The sequence below is a fragment of the Equus quagga genome, chromosome 1 (genome assembly GCF_021613505.1).
Source record: "Equus quagga isolate Etosha38 chromosome 1, UCLA_HA_Equagga_1.0, whole genome shotgun sequence".
NCBI classification, from domain to species: domain Eukaryota; kingdom Metazoa; phylum Chordata; class Mammalia; order Perissodactyla; family Equidae; genus Equus; species Equus quagga.
In genome coordinates, this window is record NC_060267.1 from 28,890,737 (window position 1) to 28,910,618 (window position 19,882).

The 19,882-nt window shown below is 41.6% G+C and overlaps 2 protein-coding genes across 4 annotated transcripts in view; one reads left to right on the top strand and one right to left on the bottom strand.

The window, feature by feature from the left end:
• Nucleotides 1-234: 234 nt before the first annotated feature.
• On the top strand, nucleotides 235-14,038 carry YARS2 (tyrosyl-tRNA synthetase 2). The gene is made up of 5 exons (XM_046663608.1): nucleotides 235-1,022; nucleotides 1,872-2,039; nucleotides 10,379-10,534; nucleotides 10,853-11,023; nucleotides 13,643-14,038. Exons 1-5 carry the CDS (start codon nucleotides 241-243, stop codon nucleotides 13,800-13,802), a joined length of 1,437 nt encoding a protein of 478 aa, XP_046519564.1. The 5' UTR covers nucleotides 235-240; the 3' UTR covers nucleotides 13,803-14,038.
• Nucleotides 14,039-16,363: 2,325 nt separating this feature from the next.
• Nucleotides 16,364-19,882, bottom strand: part of DNM1L (dynamin 1 like) — a 45,196-nt gene continuing 41,677 nt past the window's right edge. For all 3 annotated transcript variants that reach the window (XM_046663606.1, XM_046663605.1, XM_046663601.1), the window contains 4 exons: nucleotides 17,959-18,135; nucleotides 17,679-17,788; nucleotides 17,385-17,544; nucleotides 16,364-17,070 (listed from right to left, as the gene is read on the bottom strand). In XM_046663606.1, the coding sequence (XP_046519562.1) occupies nucleotides 17,014-17,070; nucleotides 17,385-17,544; nucleotides 17,679-17,788; nucleotides 17,959-18,135 (504 nt within the window). In that variant the 3' untranslated portion in view covers nucleotides 16,364-17,013. The remainder of the gene's footprint in view (nucleotides 17,071-17,384; nucleotides 17,545-17,678; nucleotides 17,789-17,958; nucleotides 18,136-19,882) is intronic.

Sequence of the window (19,882 nt, forward strand, 5' to 3'; positions counted from 1 at the left end):
CAGATGGGGAAATTAAATATTAACTTAAGGTGACTGCACAATAAGCGGAATCCGCACTTTAGAATCCAAAGACTGCGGGAGCGCAAGCGCCGTAACCAAGCAACCGGCTCGACTTAGCCTAGCACCCGGGCATGCGCAGAAAAACACGGAAGCAAATACTGTGGGAATTGTAGGAGGCGGGCGCTGAGGGGCGTGGCGGGGCCTCTAAGATCCCAGCAGTCCCTTCATGCCGCCGCCAAGATGGCGGCGCCCATGTTGCGGTGCACCTCCTGGGTCAGGTGGTGTGGCACCCCAGGCCTGTCAGGAGTCTTGCTCCTGGGGCTGCGTGCGGCCCACTCGGGCGCACAGGGGTTGCTGGCGGCGCAGAAGGCTCGGGGTCTGTTCAAGGAGTTTTTCCCCGACAGGGGTACGAAGATAGAGCTCCCAGAGCTCTTCGACCGTCGTACGGCGGGCCACCTTCCCCAGACCATCTACTGCGGCTTCGACCCCACGGCCGACTCGCTTCATGTGGGGCACCTGCTGACACTCCTGGGCCTGTTTCACTTCCAGCGAGCCGGCCACAATGTGATCGCGCTGGTGGGAGGCGCCACGGCGCGCCTGGGCGACCCCAGCGGCCGCACTAAGGAGCGCGAGGCGCTGGACGCAGAGCGCGTGCAAAGCAACGCGCGCGCCCTGCGCCGAGAGCTCGAGACCCTGGCCGCACATCACCAGCAGCTCTTCACGAATGGGCGGACCTGGGGCAGCTTCACGGTGCTGGACAACTCGATCTGGTACCAGCAGCAGCACCTGGTGGACTTCCTAGCGGCAGTGGGCGGTCACTTCCGCATGGGCACGCTGCTGAGCCGGCAGAGCGTCCAGACTCGGCTCAAGAGCCCCGAAGGCATGAGTTTGGCCGAGTTTTTATACCAGGTGCTCCAGGCCTATGATTTCTACTACCTGTTCCAGCGGTATGGATGCCGGGTCCAGCTGGGGGGATCTGATCAGCTGGGCAATATCATGTCCGGATACGAGTTCATCCACAAGTAAGCGCCGTTAGACCAAGGAGAAATCCTGGGACCAAACCATTTACTCGCGAATAGCCTGTGATGCACTGCTAGGATTGTGGAATGACGCCCTGCGTTCAACCCCGCGTTTGTTTCGTCCCCGTTAAGCGTCCGCAATAGTGTTAACATCCCTGGCTAATGAGAACTAAAGGGCTGAATTAATGGTATTAGGTATGGGACGTATTCTGGAGCCCTGCAGGAGATAGACCACTAGTCAGGATTCGGACTCTATCTGTTTTGCTTCCCCTAAGTAGCTCTTTCTGTGGTTTTCAGAAATTGCTTTTCTTTGTTTATGCCTGAACGCACTGAGCCTCTTTGGGTACCTCTGCTTTAGCCCTGCACCTTCCTTGAAGCTAGTGTTAGTCCTTGGTTGGCATTTCAAAAAAAAAATTTTTTTTTTAACTCCGACTATTTGGCAAATAATGTAGGTTTTAACGACATTTTCCTGAGGGGGCTGAACTACAGGGCTAGCCCATGTGCTCCTCATTTTAAAAATCCTTTTAAAAAACATGTCCTTTAGTGCTCTGCCTGACTCCCCCTGTATTCACTTTTTTCTCCTCTTCCCACCCAGCCTTTAAAAATGTCTAGGCCCGAGTTATGCAGCACCCCCCCTTGGCTTGCCCGGAGTCACTGGTTCAATTGCAGTTCAGAATGACAGATGCCAAAATTGAGTGAGTGGTGTGAAAGCAGTAAGAGCGAGAAGAATCTGGATTTAGGAGGTCAAGCAAGTTTTATTAGAGCAAGAGACCAGACTGAAGTCTGAAAAGTGAGCAGAAGCTACCACCACTTGTGCCTGAAGCACATAATGAAGTTCTTCTTTATGCGTAGGTTGACTGGAGAAGATGTATTTGGAATCACTGTCCCTCTAATTACAAGTACAACTGGAGCAAAACTGGGAAAGTCTGCTGGCAATGCTGTTTGGCTAAACAGAGATAAGACATCTCCGTTTGAATTATATCAGTTCTTTGTCAGGCAGCAAGATGATTCGGTAGAAAGGTGAGTTCTTAATAGCATGCTGAGAAAAATTAAATTCGTAAGCTCGTGATATAATTGTAGCCATTGAATTTCTATGTATCCTTTATAGATTTGTGTGGATTTTTTTCTTAGGTTCTGTTTAAGGCATAAACCATTACATTACAGAACATGGTAATTTTAACTGTTCTAAAATTAAATACTTTCTGTTGGTTAAAGCAGAAGCCCACTGTGGTTGCTAGAAAATTTAGAGCCAAGTTTGTGACCCACACCTGGCAAGTACTTAGGACATCATCAGTTCTTGTATATTCTAGTTTTTTCACTCCTTTCATCTTAAACTTGACTAGCCCTTATTATATCTTTGTCACTAAAGTTCTTTTTCTTTAATGTAACTTACAACACTTTTTGAAGATCCTTTTTAAAAATGGTTTTCTCAGGGCCAGCCCCGTGGCCGAGTGGTAAAGTTTGCACACACTGCTTCGGTGGCCCAGGGTTTCCCTGATTCGGATACTGGGTGCGGACATCATGGCACCACTCATTAGGCCACGCTGAGGCGGCATCCCACATGCCACAAGTAGAAGGACGCACAACTAAAAATATACAACTAGGTCCTGGGGGGATTTGTGGAGAAAAAGCGGGGGGAAAAAAAGGTTGGCAACAAGTGTTAGCTCAGATGCCAATCTTTAAAAAAAAAAAACGATTTTTCTCGTTTTTTCTCATTGTCTAAAACTCTTGGAAGCAAAGAAATGAGAAACCAAATACACCAACAAAGAAAAAGAGAATTTTTCCAAAAAATATCATTTTGGATATGACCATGTCATTAAAATAATCTAGAAATAGTTCTTTATAATTTTTTAATGTTTAAGACTTTCTTGCAGAACATTAAAAAACACTATGCAGGGAGCAGCCTGTTAAGTTCACATTCTGCTTTGGCGGCCCAGGGTTCGCCGGTTCAGATCCTGGGTGCACCCTACACACTGCTTGTCAAGTCATCCTGTGGCAGGTGTCCCACATATAAAGTAGAGGAAGATGGGCACGGATGTTAGCTCAGGGCCAGTCTTCCTCAGCAAAAAGAGGCTTGGCAGCAGATGTTAGCTCAGGGCTAATCTTCTTCAAAGAAACAAAACAAAACACGATGGAGCAAAAATAAAGACCTACATAAATGGAGAGTTATGTCATAGTTTGATAGAACTGATAGGTATCAATTCTACTAGATTTGATCCATGTATTCAGTACAATTCCAACCATATCTAAACAGGCTTTTTTGTGGAACCTGACAAGCTCATTCTAAGATTTACACGTAAATGGAAAAGGTTGAAATTGGCCAAGACATTTTGTAAGTACAGCGTGGAAGCTATGCCTTATTGCAGAACTAAAGTAATTTTGTTCCTTTAGATGCATTCCTGGCGTATTTGATGATGCGGGCCTAGGTTCTGATGGATCAAGAACTGGTATCTTACTGAAAATTTCATTTTCTGTTTGGCTCTGGTATATGGCAATACGATTAATTTCTATATGTTAACCACGTATCCAGCAACTCTGCTAAACTCTCTTATTAATTCTAATAGTAACCTTTAGATTTTAAAGTACAAGCTTAAATGTAAGGTTAAGTAAAGAGAGACCAATGGAACAGAATAGAGAATCTAGACAGACTGCAGTGTATGTAGCCACCTAATCTCTGTGGCACTGCAGAGCAGTGGGGTCAGACAGTCTTGTCAATAAATATCAGCTGGATGTTAGTCTTATCATTGGGAAAATAATGAAACTTAACCTCACACTGAACTCAAAAATCAATTCCAGGTAGATTATTGACTTAAATCTATAACAAAAGACCAAACAATATAGCTTTTAGAAGATAAATAGGAAAATATCTTCATGACTAGGATAGGGAAAGATTCTTAAACGCAAAGAAAAGATTGATAAATTCGACTAAATTAAAATTAAAATCAACTGTTCATCAAAAGTCACTATTAAGAGTAGGAGAATACATTTTCACTACTGTAAGTAATTGATAAAGAGCTCGTATTCAAATTAATATAAAGAATTTCTATAAGCCAGTGAGAAAAAGACAACCTAGTAGAAAAATAAGAGACTTGAACAGGCGCTTCACAAAGATTCTTTCTGAAAGGCCAAAAATATCCGAAAAGGTTAGTCGGGCTTAATAATGAGAAAAATGCAAGATAAGGGTGCAGTAAAATGCCATTATGGCTAAACATAGTGTTAGCCAATTGGCAATACCAGGTGTTGGTGAGAATGTTCCAAGGTGGTGGGGGAGTAAACTTATTGTGGTGGTGCTATTAGCTATTTCTAGCTATTAGCTAAAAATGTCTGAGGCATTTGCTTGGGCCCATACTACTTGTGGCGACCCCCCACAGACATTTCTCCAAACCACAGCCAATGGTGTGGCTGGACCAGCCTTTGTGACTCTTACTATGATTGTAGCACGCGCCTCAGCAACAACCATCAGGGAACTTTGAAAAACAAGATTTATTACTCGGGTCCTGGAGAGGCACACAGCGAGGTCACAGTTAGAGAGGGAACATGGACCTGGGGCTCTGCCTTTATTAGGGTTAAGGGTAGGATGCCTACAGTTTGTGAGTTCACCGTTTATTGGCAAATTTAAAGCATAAAAGCGGAAGGGATGAGAAGGGAGAAGTGGGGTCACTCAAGGTGTCCGTTATTTAGGTTACCCAGGACTTCTGAAAGGGGAACTTCGTGAGTGGGGCAGCCTGGTTCCTTGTCTAGTTGGTTTGCTAGTAGCTGTGTCATACAGCTGGCAGTGTGTTTATTCAAGATGGATGTCTCTGCAATGGATGCCTTGGCAATCAAAAGCTTAATGGCAGGCACTTAAACTGCAGTCCAACCTGTGACATCGAGGCCAGTAAATCCTCAGATTTAGCGGTGAGGACGTTAACAATCTCGGGAGCCAGTATTTTAAAAGCCAGGGGTAGGGCGTGTCTAACAGAGAGTAAACATCTGATTAGGGTCATGGTAACAAATCCTATTGTAATTATACAAGCAACAGTCTGCAATCTGGTCTGTAGTCATTGTCCCCAACTTGAAGGGTCTAGCCATGAAAATAGGTCATTGATCTCAGGGGCCTTGGGAATCTGTTCCAACATGTGGGTAATATTATGGAATATTTTAACATCTTGGGCCATCTGATGTAAGTAGGTTTGAACTTGTCTGAGTTTTGATGTACATGCAGCAGGTGGTCCCAGGGAGGGCCCAAATAACCCCTGTGGAGCAATTGGGACAGAAAATTGGTGGGGCATCTGATTGAAGGGATACCCAGAGCAAAGACATCATTGTTAAATGGAGTTGGCTGAAATTGAGTATATTCGCAGGGTAAGCATTTAAGATGGCGTACAAGCAATTTGAGCCAAATGACAGACCCAGCAATTTCTGATTCCCAGTGTGTGGGTAGCCCTCTCAGCCCGTTGGATATAAATGTTGGTAGTGTTTTGAAACGCCTTGCCAGTGTTGTGGAAAGAATGGGGGAAGTGTGGTGTAACAGGTCATGCTAGTGACGGGAGTGGCTGTGGTGGGGGCTAGCAGTGGCCAGCAGAAGTCATGGTTGGGAATCCTCCCTGAAAGCACACAAAAATGGAAGATCAGGGGGAACGGGTAAGGGCAAGCAGTCTAAATGGGTGGTATTTCTAGGTAGGAGAGCTGTCTAGTTCCGAATGCCCTTTCTGCCTGCCACAATGGAGGAATATGCCACAGGGCTGCCCTGCAGTTGGCAGAGGACGTACTCACAGTTGGACAGACATCTTGGTATAGGGTAGGGTCAGCCGGCAAACACCAGGCAAATTCAGGAAAATAATATTCCACTGAATCCCCTGATTCCATCAGGGCAGTATATTTAATCCATTGTTCCTGGAAAGTCCTAGTCCCCACTGCAGCATTTTGCTGAGTTGGAGGTGAGCTAGAGAGTGGGGCCATCTTGGCAAGCTGTGAGGTCTCTGACATGGTGATATGTCCCTGGGCTGTCATCTCTGGTGTAGGGAGTGTAGTCATCTCCAACTGGGGAACTCTTGGGCTGGGCTGACGTCATCTGAGGCATATCCTCTCCACATGGCATGGCGTTGGGACAGTGCATCCGTACCTCTAATAGGGAAAGAAAGAGCCAAGGGGGCCACCAGCAGAGGAAGCCGTTTGAGGTAAATGGTCCCCATAGTTAGATCCGAATGGATTTGTACACCTCTGATTGTTTTACTAGCAATGCCCTGTAGGTAGAAGGACTCCCCTTTCAAGAATTTAGAGGGATTTCCTGGAATAACAGTGACTTGGGCCCTGGTGTCTAATAGGGCCAAAAAAGACCCTGCATTTTTATTGTCCCGGTGGACTACCAGAGTGATATAGGGGCTTTTGTCCCTGGGAGGTGGAACAAGTCCCGGGGAGCCATCGATTTCCTAGGGTAGAGGCTTAGGTGGCTGAGAGTCCTGGGGGTTAGGGAAGGGGCAGAGGGAGTAGTGGAGACTGGGTTGGGACCAGAGTGAGTAAAGGGCAGCTGTGTGGCAAGAGAATGGACAGAAAAACGGGGCTATAGCTGGGAGAATGCTAGTTTTAGGGCCTGGAGTTTAGAGACTGGCTGTGCAGAGATGAAGTGGTCAGGAACACTGAGATGACGTAACTCCCAGTAGAGGTTAACCTGTGTATTCCCATAAGGGGCAAAATTAGGTTGGGGATTTATTGGGGAGGGGTTCGGGAGCCATTTTCATTGAGGGAAATTTGCTCAAGGGAGGCCCCTTGGGGCAGCAGGGGTGGAAAGGCCTAAGTCTGAAGTATCTGGGTGTCTGGGTAGGAATGTGCTCCGTGTCTACCAACCATGTCAGTGCCCTCCAGTGCCTTTTGAATGGTTTCCACAGTCCCAATAAAGTGTAATAGCTCTGCCTTATAATTAGAGAAAGTGCCTTGTGAAAAGGATTCTCTGGACTCAGCATCAGTGCGGCCTTTTCATGGTTAGAAGTTGAGGAAGTCATTGGATCACTATGGTCATAGAAATGACAAACCCAATGGACAGTGCCAACTTTGCACAGCAGGAGACGGGCCTCATCTGACGTTTTCCATTCACTGTGAGCCTTAGCAGTGATCACTGTGATGGGAGCATGGGCACAGCACCAGGCAGTGATTATCCAGGGAGGAGAGAGAGGGCCTGGTATGGCTGTCAGTGGCTCTAGAGGCCTCTGCCTTCCTTTCTCCCTCCTCATCTTCACCAGAGGCAGCTGTGAAGAAACTAACCCTGTCACTTTTTCCCTTGGTGGCAGGGGCACCTCATGGGCTTTGTTCTGCCCCATTCAAGGGAAGGCCAAGGGGACTTGGGATCTGTGGTATCTCAGAGGAAACAGACACAGCCTGGATGGATCTCTGAAAGGTTATAGATTTTAGGGTCTTTAGAGATACCAGCCAGTTAGCGCATTTCAGCGGCCATCAGTAGCAATTTAGAGCATGGTCCAAAAACTTGCAATAGCCAATCAGCTCCCTTCTCTCCTTCCTCCTGCACAAAATCTGTAAGGTTAGAATTTCAGTTAAGGTGTAATTTCTGATCTCAATTTTTGCTTCCTGATTTTCTTCGTTACCTTGACCTTAACGTTGCGTTACTAGAAAAGGTTTGTGGATGACGTCCCTGTGAGCCCTCTTTGTAGGCACCCGCCTCCCTTTCCAGGTGTCCCAGTTGACTTCCCCAGGATTGGGGTCTGCCTTCACTAGTGCGGTATGCGCGGGGTCTTTAGGAAAGTCCCCAGGCCTCTGGAGCCTTGGCGTGTCAGTATGCAGTGGCACGAAGCAGCACCCAGGAAGCTTCCCTGGCGGTTTCTCACTTATCAGGGAGCTGATATGCCTCCTTGGGGGTCTTAGGAGGCGATGGCACAAGATGTTCAGGACGTTTATATTTGTCCATTAATTGTTGAGCAACATTATGCCATGGATTGGACCCGTGACATCCCATCAAGTTGGGGGACAAAGAGAGACAACAGCAAGTGTAGCAGCCACATAGGGGCAGCAAGCCCCTGTTGCAAGGCTATTTCACTTGTCCGGGTTAGGACACTAGTCCCACTATGACCCACCTCTCAGTGGTCTCAGGGGGAGGTCTCTCTGCTCCTTACCAGAATATCCTTTCCTTGTGCCCTTGCTGGAAGCCTCACCTTGGAAAGTGATAATAGCCTTGCAGTCCAATCCACCGTCCTTGGCTCTCCTCGGTTGAGGTGTGGAGGACCTTCATGTATATTCATAGTCACTGTGGTCTAATCATCTCTTTAGACCACATGGCCTTGATCACGTTGCTCTGGGGGAGATCATTGAATGATGGCACAGTGACATTTTGGGATAGAAACCACAGGCAACACACAGTGGAGGCCGTATGCAAAAGCATGGAACAGCACACTGGACCTCCAGCAAGCAGTGCTGCCTTCCCAAATGGTGTTACCCGCCTGGGTTAGCCAGTTAGGGTTAATAAGGTAGTGCAAGCTGAAGGGCATTCTCACTTAACTGCCAATTGTGTCAACTCCATCAGTCTCAGCCTGTTGATAATGATACCACCAGCTAGAAACGCCTGGGGGCACTCACCTGGGTCCTTGTGGTGCGTCCCCATGGACATTTCCTCCACCATAGCCAGTGTTGTGGCTGGACTGGCCTGTGTGGTTCTTATGACTGCAGCACGCACCTCAGCAACAGTCATCAGGGAACTTTGAAAAGCAAGATTTATTACATGTTCCAGAAGGTACATGGCATTCCAAGGGCCACACAGCAAGGTCACAGATAGAGGAAGAGGGAGGGAGCGAACGTGAACCTGGGGCTCTGCTTTTACTGGGGCCAAGCGTGAGGTGCCTACGGTTTCGTGGGTTTACTCTTTATTGGCAAATGCAAACCATAGGAGCGGGAATTAGGGATGGGATAAGAGAAGTCAGGTCACTCAAGCGGTCAGTTATCCAGTTACTCAGGAGGTTCTAAAAGGGAAATTTGACGTGCAGCGGCAGCTTGGTTCCTCATCTGTTTGATTTGCTAGTAGCTATGTCCTACAGCTGCAGTGTATTTATCAAGATGGATGTCTGAAAGGATGCCTTGGCAATCAAGAGCTGAATGTCAGGCACTTGCACTACACTCATAGAACCACTTTGGAAAGTCTTTGGCTTTGCTTACTAAAGCCGAATTTGCACATAACCTATGATCCACCAGTTTCTCTCCTGGGTACATCCCCAACAGAAATGGGTGCACATGTGCACCAAGAGAAGTATGGGAATATTCAGGGCAGCATTATTGGCTATTGTCCAAGAGTAGAAACAACACAAATATCCACAGTACAATAAATTATGGAATATTCATAGCATGGAATGCCGTAGACTACAGCTGTACACGCAGCAACATGGATGAATCTTCTAAACAGAATGATGTGCCGAAATACCAAAGACAAAATATTCTGTATGATTCTGTTTATAAAATGTCTAAAAGCCAGCAAAACTAAGTGATGCTGTTTAGGGAGGAATACTGATATGGTAGAAGTATAAGGAAAAACCAGGAAGAGATTACCTTGAAAGGCAGAAGAGTGGTGAATTTGGAGGAGGCGAGGGGATGTGATGTGTTTGGGCTTCCTTGAGTAGGTGCAATGTTGTATTTCTAGACAGGTGATGGTCACATAGATGTTTGCTTTATGATTCATTAAGCTTTATGTCTGTGATTTGTGTACTTTTCTGTGTTTTTCACCAAAGAAAAGATTTTTTAAAAAGGATACATATAAAATATTATGTCGATTTTTAGATTACACAATATTTTTTATTTACAGATCTTTTTATTTACACAGAAAACAAAAGTATAAAAACATGCTTGGGAAGGATGCACACAAATTTAGAGTAGTGGTTATCTCTGGGGGCAAGGAGGGGAATATGATGGGGCTGGGGCCTTGATCTCTGTCTGTACATTTTATGGCTTTTAAAAAGGAAAGATCTGAGGGGCTGGCCCCGTGGCCGAGTGGTTAAGTTCACGCACTCTGCTGCAGGCGGACCTGTGTTTCGTTGGTTCCAATCCTGGGTGCGGACATGGCACTGCTCATCAGACCACGCTGAGGCAGCATCCCACATGCCACAACTAGAAGGACCCACAACGAAGAATATACAACTATGTACTGGGGGGTTTGGGGAGAAAAAGGAAAAAAAAAAAAAGGGAAAGATCTGAAACAAAGATGGCAAAATAGTAACATATTCAATCTGGGTGGTATGTGGATGGGTGTCTTATATTATTTACAGTACATTTCTTTATGTTTCATAATTAAAAATAAAGTAAGCAGGATGTTCTTTAAAGAGTACGGGAGCTGGAGATAAAAATTAGGAATGTTAAATAAATCTAACACTTTACTTTTTGTCCCAAAGGTACCTGAAGCTCTTCACTTTTCTGCCCCTTCCAGAGATTGACCACATAATGCAGCAGCACGTCAAAGAGCCCGAGAAACGGGGCCCTCAGAAACGACTGGCTGCGGAAGTCACAAAGCTCGTTCATGGACAAGAAGGGCTGGATTCTGCTAAAAGGTGGCCTTTTAGAATAATTAACATTTGATAATTATTTAGTTAATAGACTTAAGAAAATCTGGAGCCATGCTGTTTTGAGTTGTCTTTTACCACTAACAAGGATTGTTAGTGTTTGACTTAATTGCTTTTAAATAGCCTCTATTTATTGGAAAGAAAGATTATTCTGAATTAAGTTTATAAATTATACAAGATAAATGTTGCTGTTTCAGAAACGTTCAGTCTGGAACGTAAAGGGTACTGCATAATTGGTTACCGGGTATTAGAACGTGTGTCTGGATACGCACTCAAATGATGCAGCTCTCAAAATGTGTTTTTCAGGTGTACACAAGCCCTTTATCATAGCAGCATCGATGCCCTGGAGGTCATGTCTGATCAAGAGTTAAAAGAGTTGTTTAAGGAAGCTTCATTTTCTGAATTAGTTCTCGACCCTGGAACCAGCGTCCTAGACACGTGCCGCAAAGCGAATGCCATTCCAGATGGTCCTCGAGGGTAAGATGATTTAACTTTTAGGTTCCCAGTCAACTCAACATTAAATGTTACAGTTCACAGCACGTGTTTCCAGAGAGGGTGTTTTCTTGATAATTTTTCTTAAAAGATTGGCACCTGAGGTAACAACTGTTGCCAATCTTTTTTTTTTTTTTTTTTCTGCTTTATCTTCCCATACTCCCCCGTACATAGTTGTATATTTTTAGTTGCAGGTCCTTCTAGTTGTGGGATGTGGGACGCCGCCTCAACGTGGCCTGACAAGCGGTGCCATGTCCGCGCCCAGGATCCGAACCCTGGGCCGCCGCAGCAGAGCGTGCAAACTTAACCACTCGGCCACGGAGCCGGCCCCCCGATAATTCTTTAATGGCATCTCATTCCTTACAGAAGTTAGGTTAGTCTGAGTATCAAGTGAAAACTGAGAGTACTTATTGTTGAAAATACCTTAAATTTTCTATAAAGTCTAGTACTACTGTACAGACTCTCACTGAGTCTAACCCAGTCAGTGTTTCCTCCAGCACTGGAAAAGGCTTGCATTAAGGGATGACTATGTTCAATAAATCCACTGGGATCAGTCAGCCCCGGGATGCCCATAATTTGAGGTCACAAGAATGGAGGCCCTAAGTGAGCAGATTCACATGACCCCTGTCATATTCAGTCTACATCTTCTTTATTTGGGGGAGTGGAGGAGTTGCCCAACCTATTTAAAATATTAGTTGAATTTCTGAAAATGAAATAAGCATATGATGTAACTTCATAAGACTGTTATTACAAATTACATATTATTCCTCTCAATAATTGCATTTTTTCTTATCCAGGAAGTGGGTGGAATATTTTAATTCCTCAGTTATGTGGTATCAATAGGGAATAAGGTGTTCCACAAAAAAGTAATTTGGCATATACTTGATAATTATCCATTTATAAATGAGACGGCGTGATGCAGAAGGAAAAGTTATTAGTTAGCCAGAAGACCCTGGGCACGTCATCTGCAAGAGTTCAAGCATAAGTCAGTCAAGTTACTGGTCCACACTCATGACCATGAATGACGTTTGTTATAGTATAGCAGCTGTTTTCTTTCCATTGTTTTGGATTATTTGCCTCTATCCTGAAGAGCCCGAGATTACTCTATATAGAGAAAATACCCATTATGTCTCTTTGGATCACCTGCCACGCCACCTTATTGATTCCCTAATATATATGCTAGTTTATTTCATAGACACTGAACTGAGGGTGTCATCTGCCTCCCCACAGTGAGTCACTGGTTCTAAGAATTTTCCTCACTATGGTGGCATTTTTCATTTTCTTCTGAACTTTTTTAATGGTTTATTTACTGATACTGGACGTTTTACCACTACTTAAGATGACACCATATCTGATTTAGCCAGAGTTCTAAGTAATACTGACATTTTTTAGATTGTACAGCATATGCTAAATAGGGTTGGTTTGTGCATTTAAACAAAGTGTAGAACATGATCTGGAAATTACAGCAAACAGCGTAAAATAACACTTCCTCAGAGAAAGAAATCTGTCCTTCTATTGAAATCTTCTACTGTTGAGTTTTAGAAAACCATATACAGTAGTTGTTTTTTTAATTTCATTTGGTAACATATTCAGATAAGGGAAACCAACTTTGCCTTTCATGAGGACTTTCAAGGCCTGTCATGCTCTAGCCCCCTTTTCTTCTCAGTTCTCACCTCTTTCTAGCTACTCCCATGTTTCCTTGCCCTGTTTGTGAAAGTCACTGCTACTCAATCTCCCAGTTCAGGGGTCTCTTTCAGGAAAATTTCCAACTCGCCACCCTATACACTCCACACTCCTACAGCAACCTCTTGTAGCTCTTTATAGCATTTAATCACAGTGCGTGGACTGTTCATTTATGTCTGCATCTCTCCACAAGTTTGTGATACTATTTACATTTAGCACATAGTAAGGGCTCTATAGATGTTCACTGAATGAACTGGATGACAAATAACTTGAATAAAACCTCTTTACAGAGGCCATCAAAAAATTTTGTTAGTAATCTAGAATTTATTAGATCAGCTACTGATTGTCCATTTCTCAAATCAGCCAATTTCATTTTTAAGAAAATTTTGCTTCTATTTTTAAAAAAGCTGTTATTTGCATAGTCTCAGAATGTAACGTGCAAGAATTTTCCAGTTTCGTAAGCAAGTCTTCTAAAGATTTCTGTAGCTAACACTATAGTTGTGACTTATATCTCATGGGTAGCTCATTAAAAGCAACATTGTTCCCCTTTTTTTATTTTTGGAAGTTTGCTTTCTGTGATTTTTTTTTTAAGGTTGGGGGAGCTCTCCAGAAAGTGATCCTCCATTATTCCCATTCACTTCATTTTTCAATCACTAACAACTGAATGGTTCTATCACCAGCTGAGAAATCCCAGCTCTTTTTCTCCACTAAACAAGAAACCTATGTATGCCTTAAATCTACTCTGTTAGAAGAGCATTAAAGGGAGGCGGAATCTAGTAGAATGAAGATGAAGATAATTCAGTGCTAAACGGTTTCAATTGGAGTCTCTGAAATTTAAATAAAATAATGATGTATCTTTATTATTGGGAGAGGTCAGCAGTGATTGGATTTACCTAGTTACTAAAACATTTCTATTTTTAGGTATCGGATGATAACAGAAGGCGGAGTCAGTATAAATCACAGACAAGTAACAAACCCTGAGAGTGTTTTAGTTGTTGGACAACACATTCTTAAGAATGGACTTTCATTACTTAAAATAGGAAAAAGGAATTTCTACATCATAAAATGGCTTCAGCTATGATGAAAAATCGTTCTGGTTGTTCAGACAAACTTACTCATCATTCTCAAGACATGAAAGGTTGGCTCCAGGACTTAGACCTTCGCTAATGCCAATCAGAACAGAGAATGGAGTATACTTTAGGCCTCACAGTGTGAGTAATTTCATTATTTATATAGGTTGGATAATAAATAAGTTGTTTGTGTAGTGATGGGATATTTTTTGATCCGCAAACATTAAAGACTAACAGAAAACCATGATTTCCTGGGTTAATCATCACTGTTAAAAATTTTACTTCATGAAAAAACTAAATGCGTCATTCCTATCCTACTCTTCTTGCTTTCCTTTTTGGAGATGAGGAGGAACAGTGAAAAAGAGGTAGTATAAGGAATTGTGGCTACATAAGGTTCAGTACTGTCCACGGTTTTAGGCATCCACTGGGAGTCCTGGAACGTATTCTTTGCAGATAAGGGGGACTACTGTACTTCTCTCTCAGGTATACATCTCACTAGTAGTAGTGAATCTCATTTTAAAACCAGCAATACCTCTAGTGTCCACATTAGGAATGGGAAATCTAGTACTGGAAACTTACTTAAAATTTCTGATTTGTTTGTTATGAAGCAAATATAGTTCTTAAAAAGGAGAAAAGTTAGATGAAGCCCATACTTGGCATGAGAAATGATAGTAGAAATAGTTTCTCTTCAAAGAAAAGAATAAAAATCAGCACTTGATTTCTCAGAAAGTTTCTAATTCAGTTTCCCAGTCCCTTGCCTGTGTTTCAGTATAACTGAATTTACTCACAGCCTTGTTTTGTCCGTAAATTACTAAGATAGAGATATTTTATAAATTTGGACACTTTTAACTTAGTTTTAAGTTTCAACTTCCGTCCCCAAGCAGATTGCAACTTGAGAGAAACTGAAAAGTAACCAAAGAGAGAAAATAGAGGCAGATATTATACTAAATATCCAATCATATGAGAATATCAAAAGATACTCAGATAAGGGCCATTTTCAGGTCAAGTTTAAAGGATATGGAAGCAAGACTTAGTTAGGCTCTGTGTACCTTAGGCAAGTTAATTCTCCAGAACTGTTTCCATGTCTGAAAAATCAAGGTAATCAACAGAACCCCTATTTCCCTGAGGATCAAGTGAAACACACCAACACAGAAGAAACTTCACCATGAGATTTCTAGACGACTTTATAGGCAGCAAAGCGTGGCATTAGTGTTCACATTCTAGCCATTTACTACCTGAATTACTTGGAGCAGGTCACTGTCTTCATATGCAGAAATGGAGATGTGAGACTACCTCAGTGAATTATGAGAACTTTCATACAGTATAAGCTGTACTGTTACGTTCCAAAGTAGATTTATGTTAAAAAGCTACAGTTATCTAAGCCTTTCTCTGGGAGTAAAGGTAAGCATTCACTTATTGACAAACTTTACTGTCATTTCATACCAGCAATTTTATTTACATAGCAGGAACATACAGACATACGTCATAGATAATCTCTACATTTCAGAACTTCACTGTGAGGACCAACAAAGGAAGGTTTTCTCTTTCCATACCTTTCTTGCCTGTTTTTCTCTGTACAAGGTGTGTAGTGCTAGCAAGTGCATTACTTTAAAGCTAAGATTTTCAGTTTGAAATCTGTTGGATATGTTGGAGAAAAGTGCATTGTAAGGTTTTGTTTTTCCCCTTACAAATTCAGAAGGCCAGAACGCTAGTCATCTGATCTATCTGAAAAAAGTAAATATGGATGGCTGTAATTTCAAAACTGGTGTTTAATGATGCCAGAGTGATTTTAAAGTGTGCTAACAAACATTTTGGTAGCATATATTCTATCATCAAGATAGTACTAACAGATTCATAGTAGTACCATATGATAGCATATTGAGTCTGGTTTTTTATGTTGGAGACCAGTTGCTGGGCCTATTGTTTCTTAGTAATGGGTACCATAAGCTAAAATTAACAGATGTAGTCATATTGTCCCTGCCAACAGTCCTTCATAAATGTCATAACTAAAAAGAAATTTTAATGTCTGCAATATATAATTAACATTTTATCTGTTAGAGATGGCGCTAGATGCCTTAAGGATTACGACCCATCTTAAAACTTGTAATTCATATTCAAGAATCACCTGGGGAATTTTAATAAAATATATGTATGTCCTAACCCCCACTCCCTGAATGCAATTTAGTAGTCTGTAAGCCTTTAGGAGAGTGTGTTGTGTCTGGATGTTTTTCTTATTTAAATAGTAAGGCTCCACCAGTATTTTCATACCTCGATTCTAATGTATTTTGTTGGTACGACTCAACAGTAATTTATTACCAACTAATACTTATAGAGTGAAGATATACTTCAATGATTAACGCAGTATTTGGTTTTAAGTACCACCTCCAAGTGAATCTTGGAGCATGGTTTAAGTGCCCCAATTTAAAGACAGATCTGAATTACTACTATTATAAGGGGAATTTATTAGAACGCTAAAAAAAGGGAACTGGTCTTCCTAGATATCCAAGCCTAGATGGTTGTTTTTAATGCAGGAAAACGTAATTCATGCTTCCAGATTTAAGTAAGAATCAAGGATACTTTAGTTTTTAATGCACTAGGGCAACGTGGACCCAGAAGTAGAAGGGCTGCGTAGCTACACATTATGCCCACCGCATCACTGTCAACGTTAAAGGTCTTCTTATGCATTCAGCTTTCTTACTAACACATCAAAGGTTGCAGAGAAGCTCAATAAAACTGTAAATCAAAGGACAGGTGGAATACAGTGACTATGTGAGTAACTTGTCAACCCACATCTTTCAAAGCCAGATCGGTTTATATAGTGCATGCATTATAGTTGTATGAAATGTCTTGGTACATTCTTCTTGAAGGACTATGACAGCGGCTTTAAGACTACTAACAGATTACACAGGTCATCTTATCCACAGGCAAACTGCTTTTACAACTAGAACATTAACAGGTCTTTTTAAGTTCAAATGAAACTGTGACAAGACAGACTTGATGTATTTTATATATACTGGAAAACTTTAGAAACAGCCATTTATTATTTGGATTAAATATGTGATTTGTTCTGTAATACAGAGTACAATTTTCAGTTTATAGCCAGTCTTCACATGAGCAGATTCATACCACTGCAATACACAGGAGTTCATAAATAAAATTCTACTCAAGTAGGCAGTAACTAGCAAGTTTCGAGTCAACAGTCTCAGTGTTAAACAGTTCTCTTCACCAGAGATGAGTCTCTCGGATTTCAGCAATAATTTGACTGGCTCCTTGTAACGCCTGCATTAAAGAAGATAAAATTATAAATGCTTATTAAGTTATGATAGATATCAAAGAATCTGAATTATGTGGAATAATCCCTCCACTTTATATGTGGTAGATTTATATTAACCAGTATCTTCTCTGGAATTTCAATCTAATCAGGTACCAACAGAAAAAGATTAGCCATCATATGAAGAGTATATATATATATATATATATATATATATATATATATAAACATATATATCTCTCCAAGAATCAGACTGCATGTTAGACGGTAAATGTTTGTGAATGTTTACATCTACAACCCAGTTCAAAAACCTTCACTGTACCTTTAGCATATCAGCTGCTTCTTTCCTGCGTTGTGCCATGTCCTCAGATTCAGTCAGAAGATCATCCAACAATGATGATTTATATAGCTGTCCTACTAACTCACTCTGAAGAGTATCTTTCACATGATTAACCAAAAAATGCATTACTGCTTTTGGCACACTGCAAAAGGAAACAATCAGATGATCTATCTGATTTAGAATAAAAGCCTAAAATTTTAAAAATACATGTTTTGAAAACAGATTATGGAATCATGTAGCAGTATTCTAGGCTGGTTTATATCACGTCATACTAACCTGTCTTGAATATTCTTTCTGACAATAAGAAAATATGATTTGATGAGTCGTTCAATAACCTCACAATCTCTCTGTTCACGGGCAGACAGTTTTCGTGCTACAGGAACCGGCTGAATGGGATAAAGGGGAAAAAATATTAACTTTTGTGCCATTTTGAAATGGCAACATTTAACATTGAAAAGTTATAGACATTTCTGAGACTTTTAGTTCCTTTTGTCTTTGGAAGTGTTTTCCTAGTCATTTGGTCATATTAGTCCTCACCCAAATTCTCATGGCTTACCACATCTAACAGATTCACAGCATGGCCTTTCTGTGGACTGGCTGGCATAATTGGAATTGGTTTTGATTTTTCCTCAGCTAATAATTCTTCAGCTTTTGAAGTTTTCAGCATTCCTCTCCAGTTGCCTGTTGTTGGTTCTTGAACACCATCTCCAACCCCACCACCTCCAGATGCAACCTGAAAAAAACAAATGTTCCAAAACCTATACCAAACACATCAGATCTGACATAAACTAACAGAGTTCCTTTTCTTTGACAGTAGTCAAAGGGAACACACGTCCAGTACCCATCTGGCGTTTAATCTATTCAGACAGATAACAGGGGCAGAGATGGTGGGTGGCATGTGTAACTGGAACCCTGAGCTATCTAAATAAGAGGTTCTGTTGTAAGTTGTTTGCAAGGCCTCAGCCTGTAATATAGGTCCTATTTCACTCCTTTTTTCTTTATCATTTGCTAACTTTTAAAAATTTATCCTCGGGGGCTGGCCCTGTGGCCAAGTGGTTAAGTTTGCGCACTCTGCTGCAAGGGCCCAGGGTTTTGCTGGTTCGGATTCTGGGTGTGGACATGGCACCACTCGTCAGGCCACGTTGAGGCAGCATCCCACATGCCACAACTAGAAGGACCTGCAACTAAGATATACAACTATGTACCAAGGGGATTTGGGGAGATAAAGCAGGAAAAAAAAGTTATCCTCTTCTCCAACCCTTCTAACACTAGATTGTAGAAAAAGTATAAGCTGCTTTTAAAAACAAGAGTCCTCATTAAAAGCACAAGGAAGAACAGAACTGCCATTCAGCTTAATTTCTTCAAAGTAATCTTAAACACTGCTGAACTATGATCTCTCCAAAAGTTTTATGAACTCATGTCTCCAAAACTTAAGAGTTTATATTACTCAAGTCAGTCTCCATTCCTAATAGTCAACAGAAGCACTACAGGATAAAAGTAGAAACTCTTCAATAAAAGAAACAAGACTACATTGACGATTCTTAGGCTGATAGTGACTTTAAGCTGCCTAAAATGTGGAATATGACATAACCATAAGTTCCCTCAAAAAAATCTGCTGAAAGAAATCTAGTGCTACCATCCATTAAGCAGAAGTGCTTTTGTACCTTCTTTTCTAGGATATCTTATTTTTCCTAAAAGAAAAAATGACTATTCAGGATAATGGGAAAACCACTAATTCATCAACATTTAAGAGATGTTTTCAGATGCTCTTTAAGATCTTACAATCTAAAATGGAGATGACATCCAAAAGTTATAGATAGAAATAAAAAATGGCTTATGTAAATTTAACAGGAGAGTCATGGCAACTGTTAGAAAAATGTCAGTTTTTGATATCATTCTGAATCAAAACACTGGCCAAAATTAGCCTCTAATATGTTAAAGTGAGCTATATTTAAATAAAGGCTGTATATTTATATTACACATTAATTTTTGAATGAGTAATTATATTTTTTAAAATGCCCATTAACTATACACAAATGCTCTATCAAATGAAATCTTAAGGAAAGTGAGCAAATTCAAGATGATGCCATGAGTAAAATAAAACTTAAGCAGTGATTGAAATGGTTCTCTTAAGATCTGAGCACAGCGGGCTGAGAGAAGAGAAGACATTTCTAAGATTTTATTTGAGGTTCAGAACTTTAAATCTGGACAATAAGAAAGAAAAGGAGCTAAAAATGGAAAAACGAGAAATGACCTAAATTATTTAGACATGCTTTCTTAATCTACCCCTAAAAAGTTTATCAAGAATTGACAATAGTCTCCAACTCTCTCAGTCCTCGTTTGTTTTGAATTTGCTTAAGCTGTTGAGGCACGTGTTAAGCTACACATTTAGGGTGACAAGTGCAAACTGAATGGAAGTGTAAGAAGCATGAAAAGATTATCTAACAGGACTGGACAGATCTCAGAACCTTTAAAGAGGA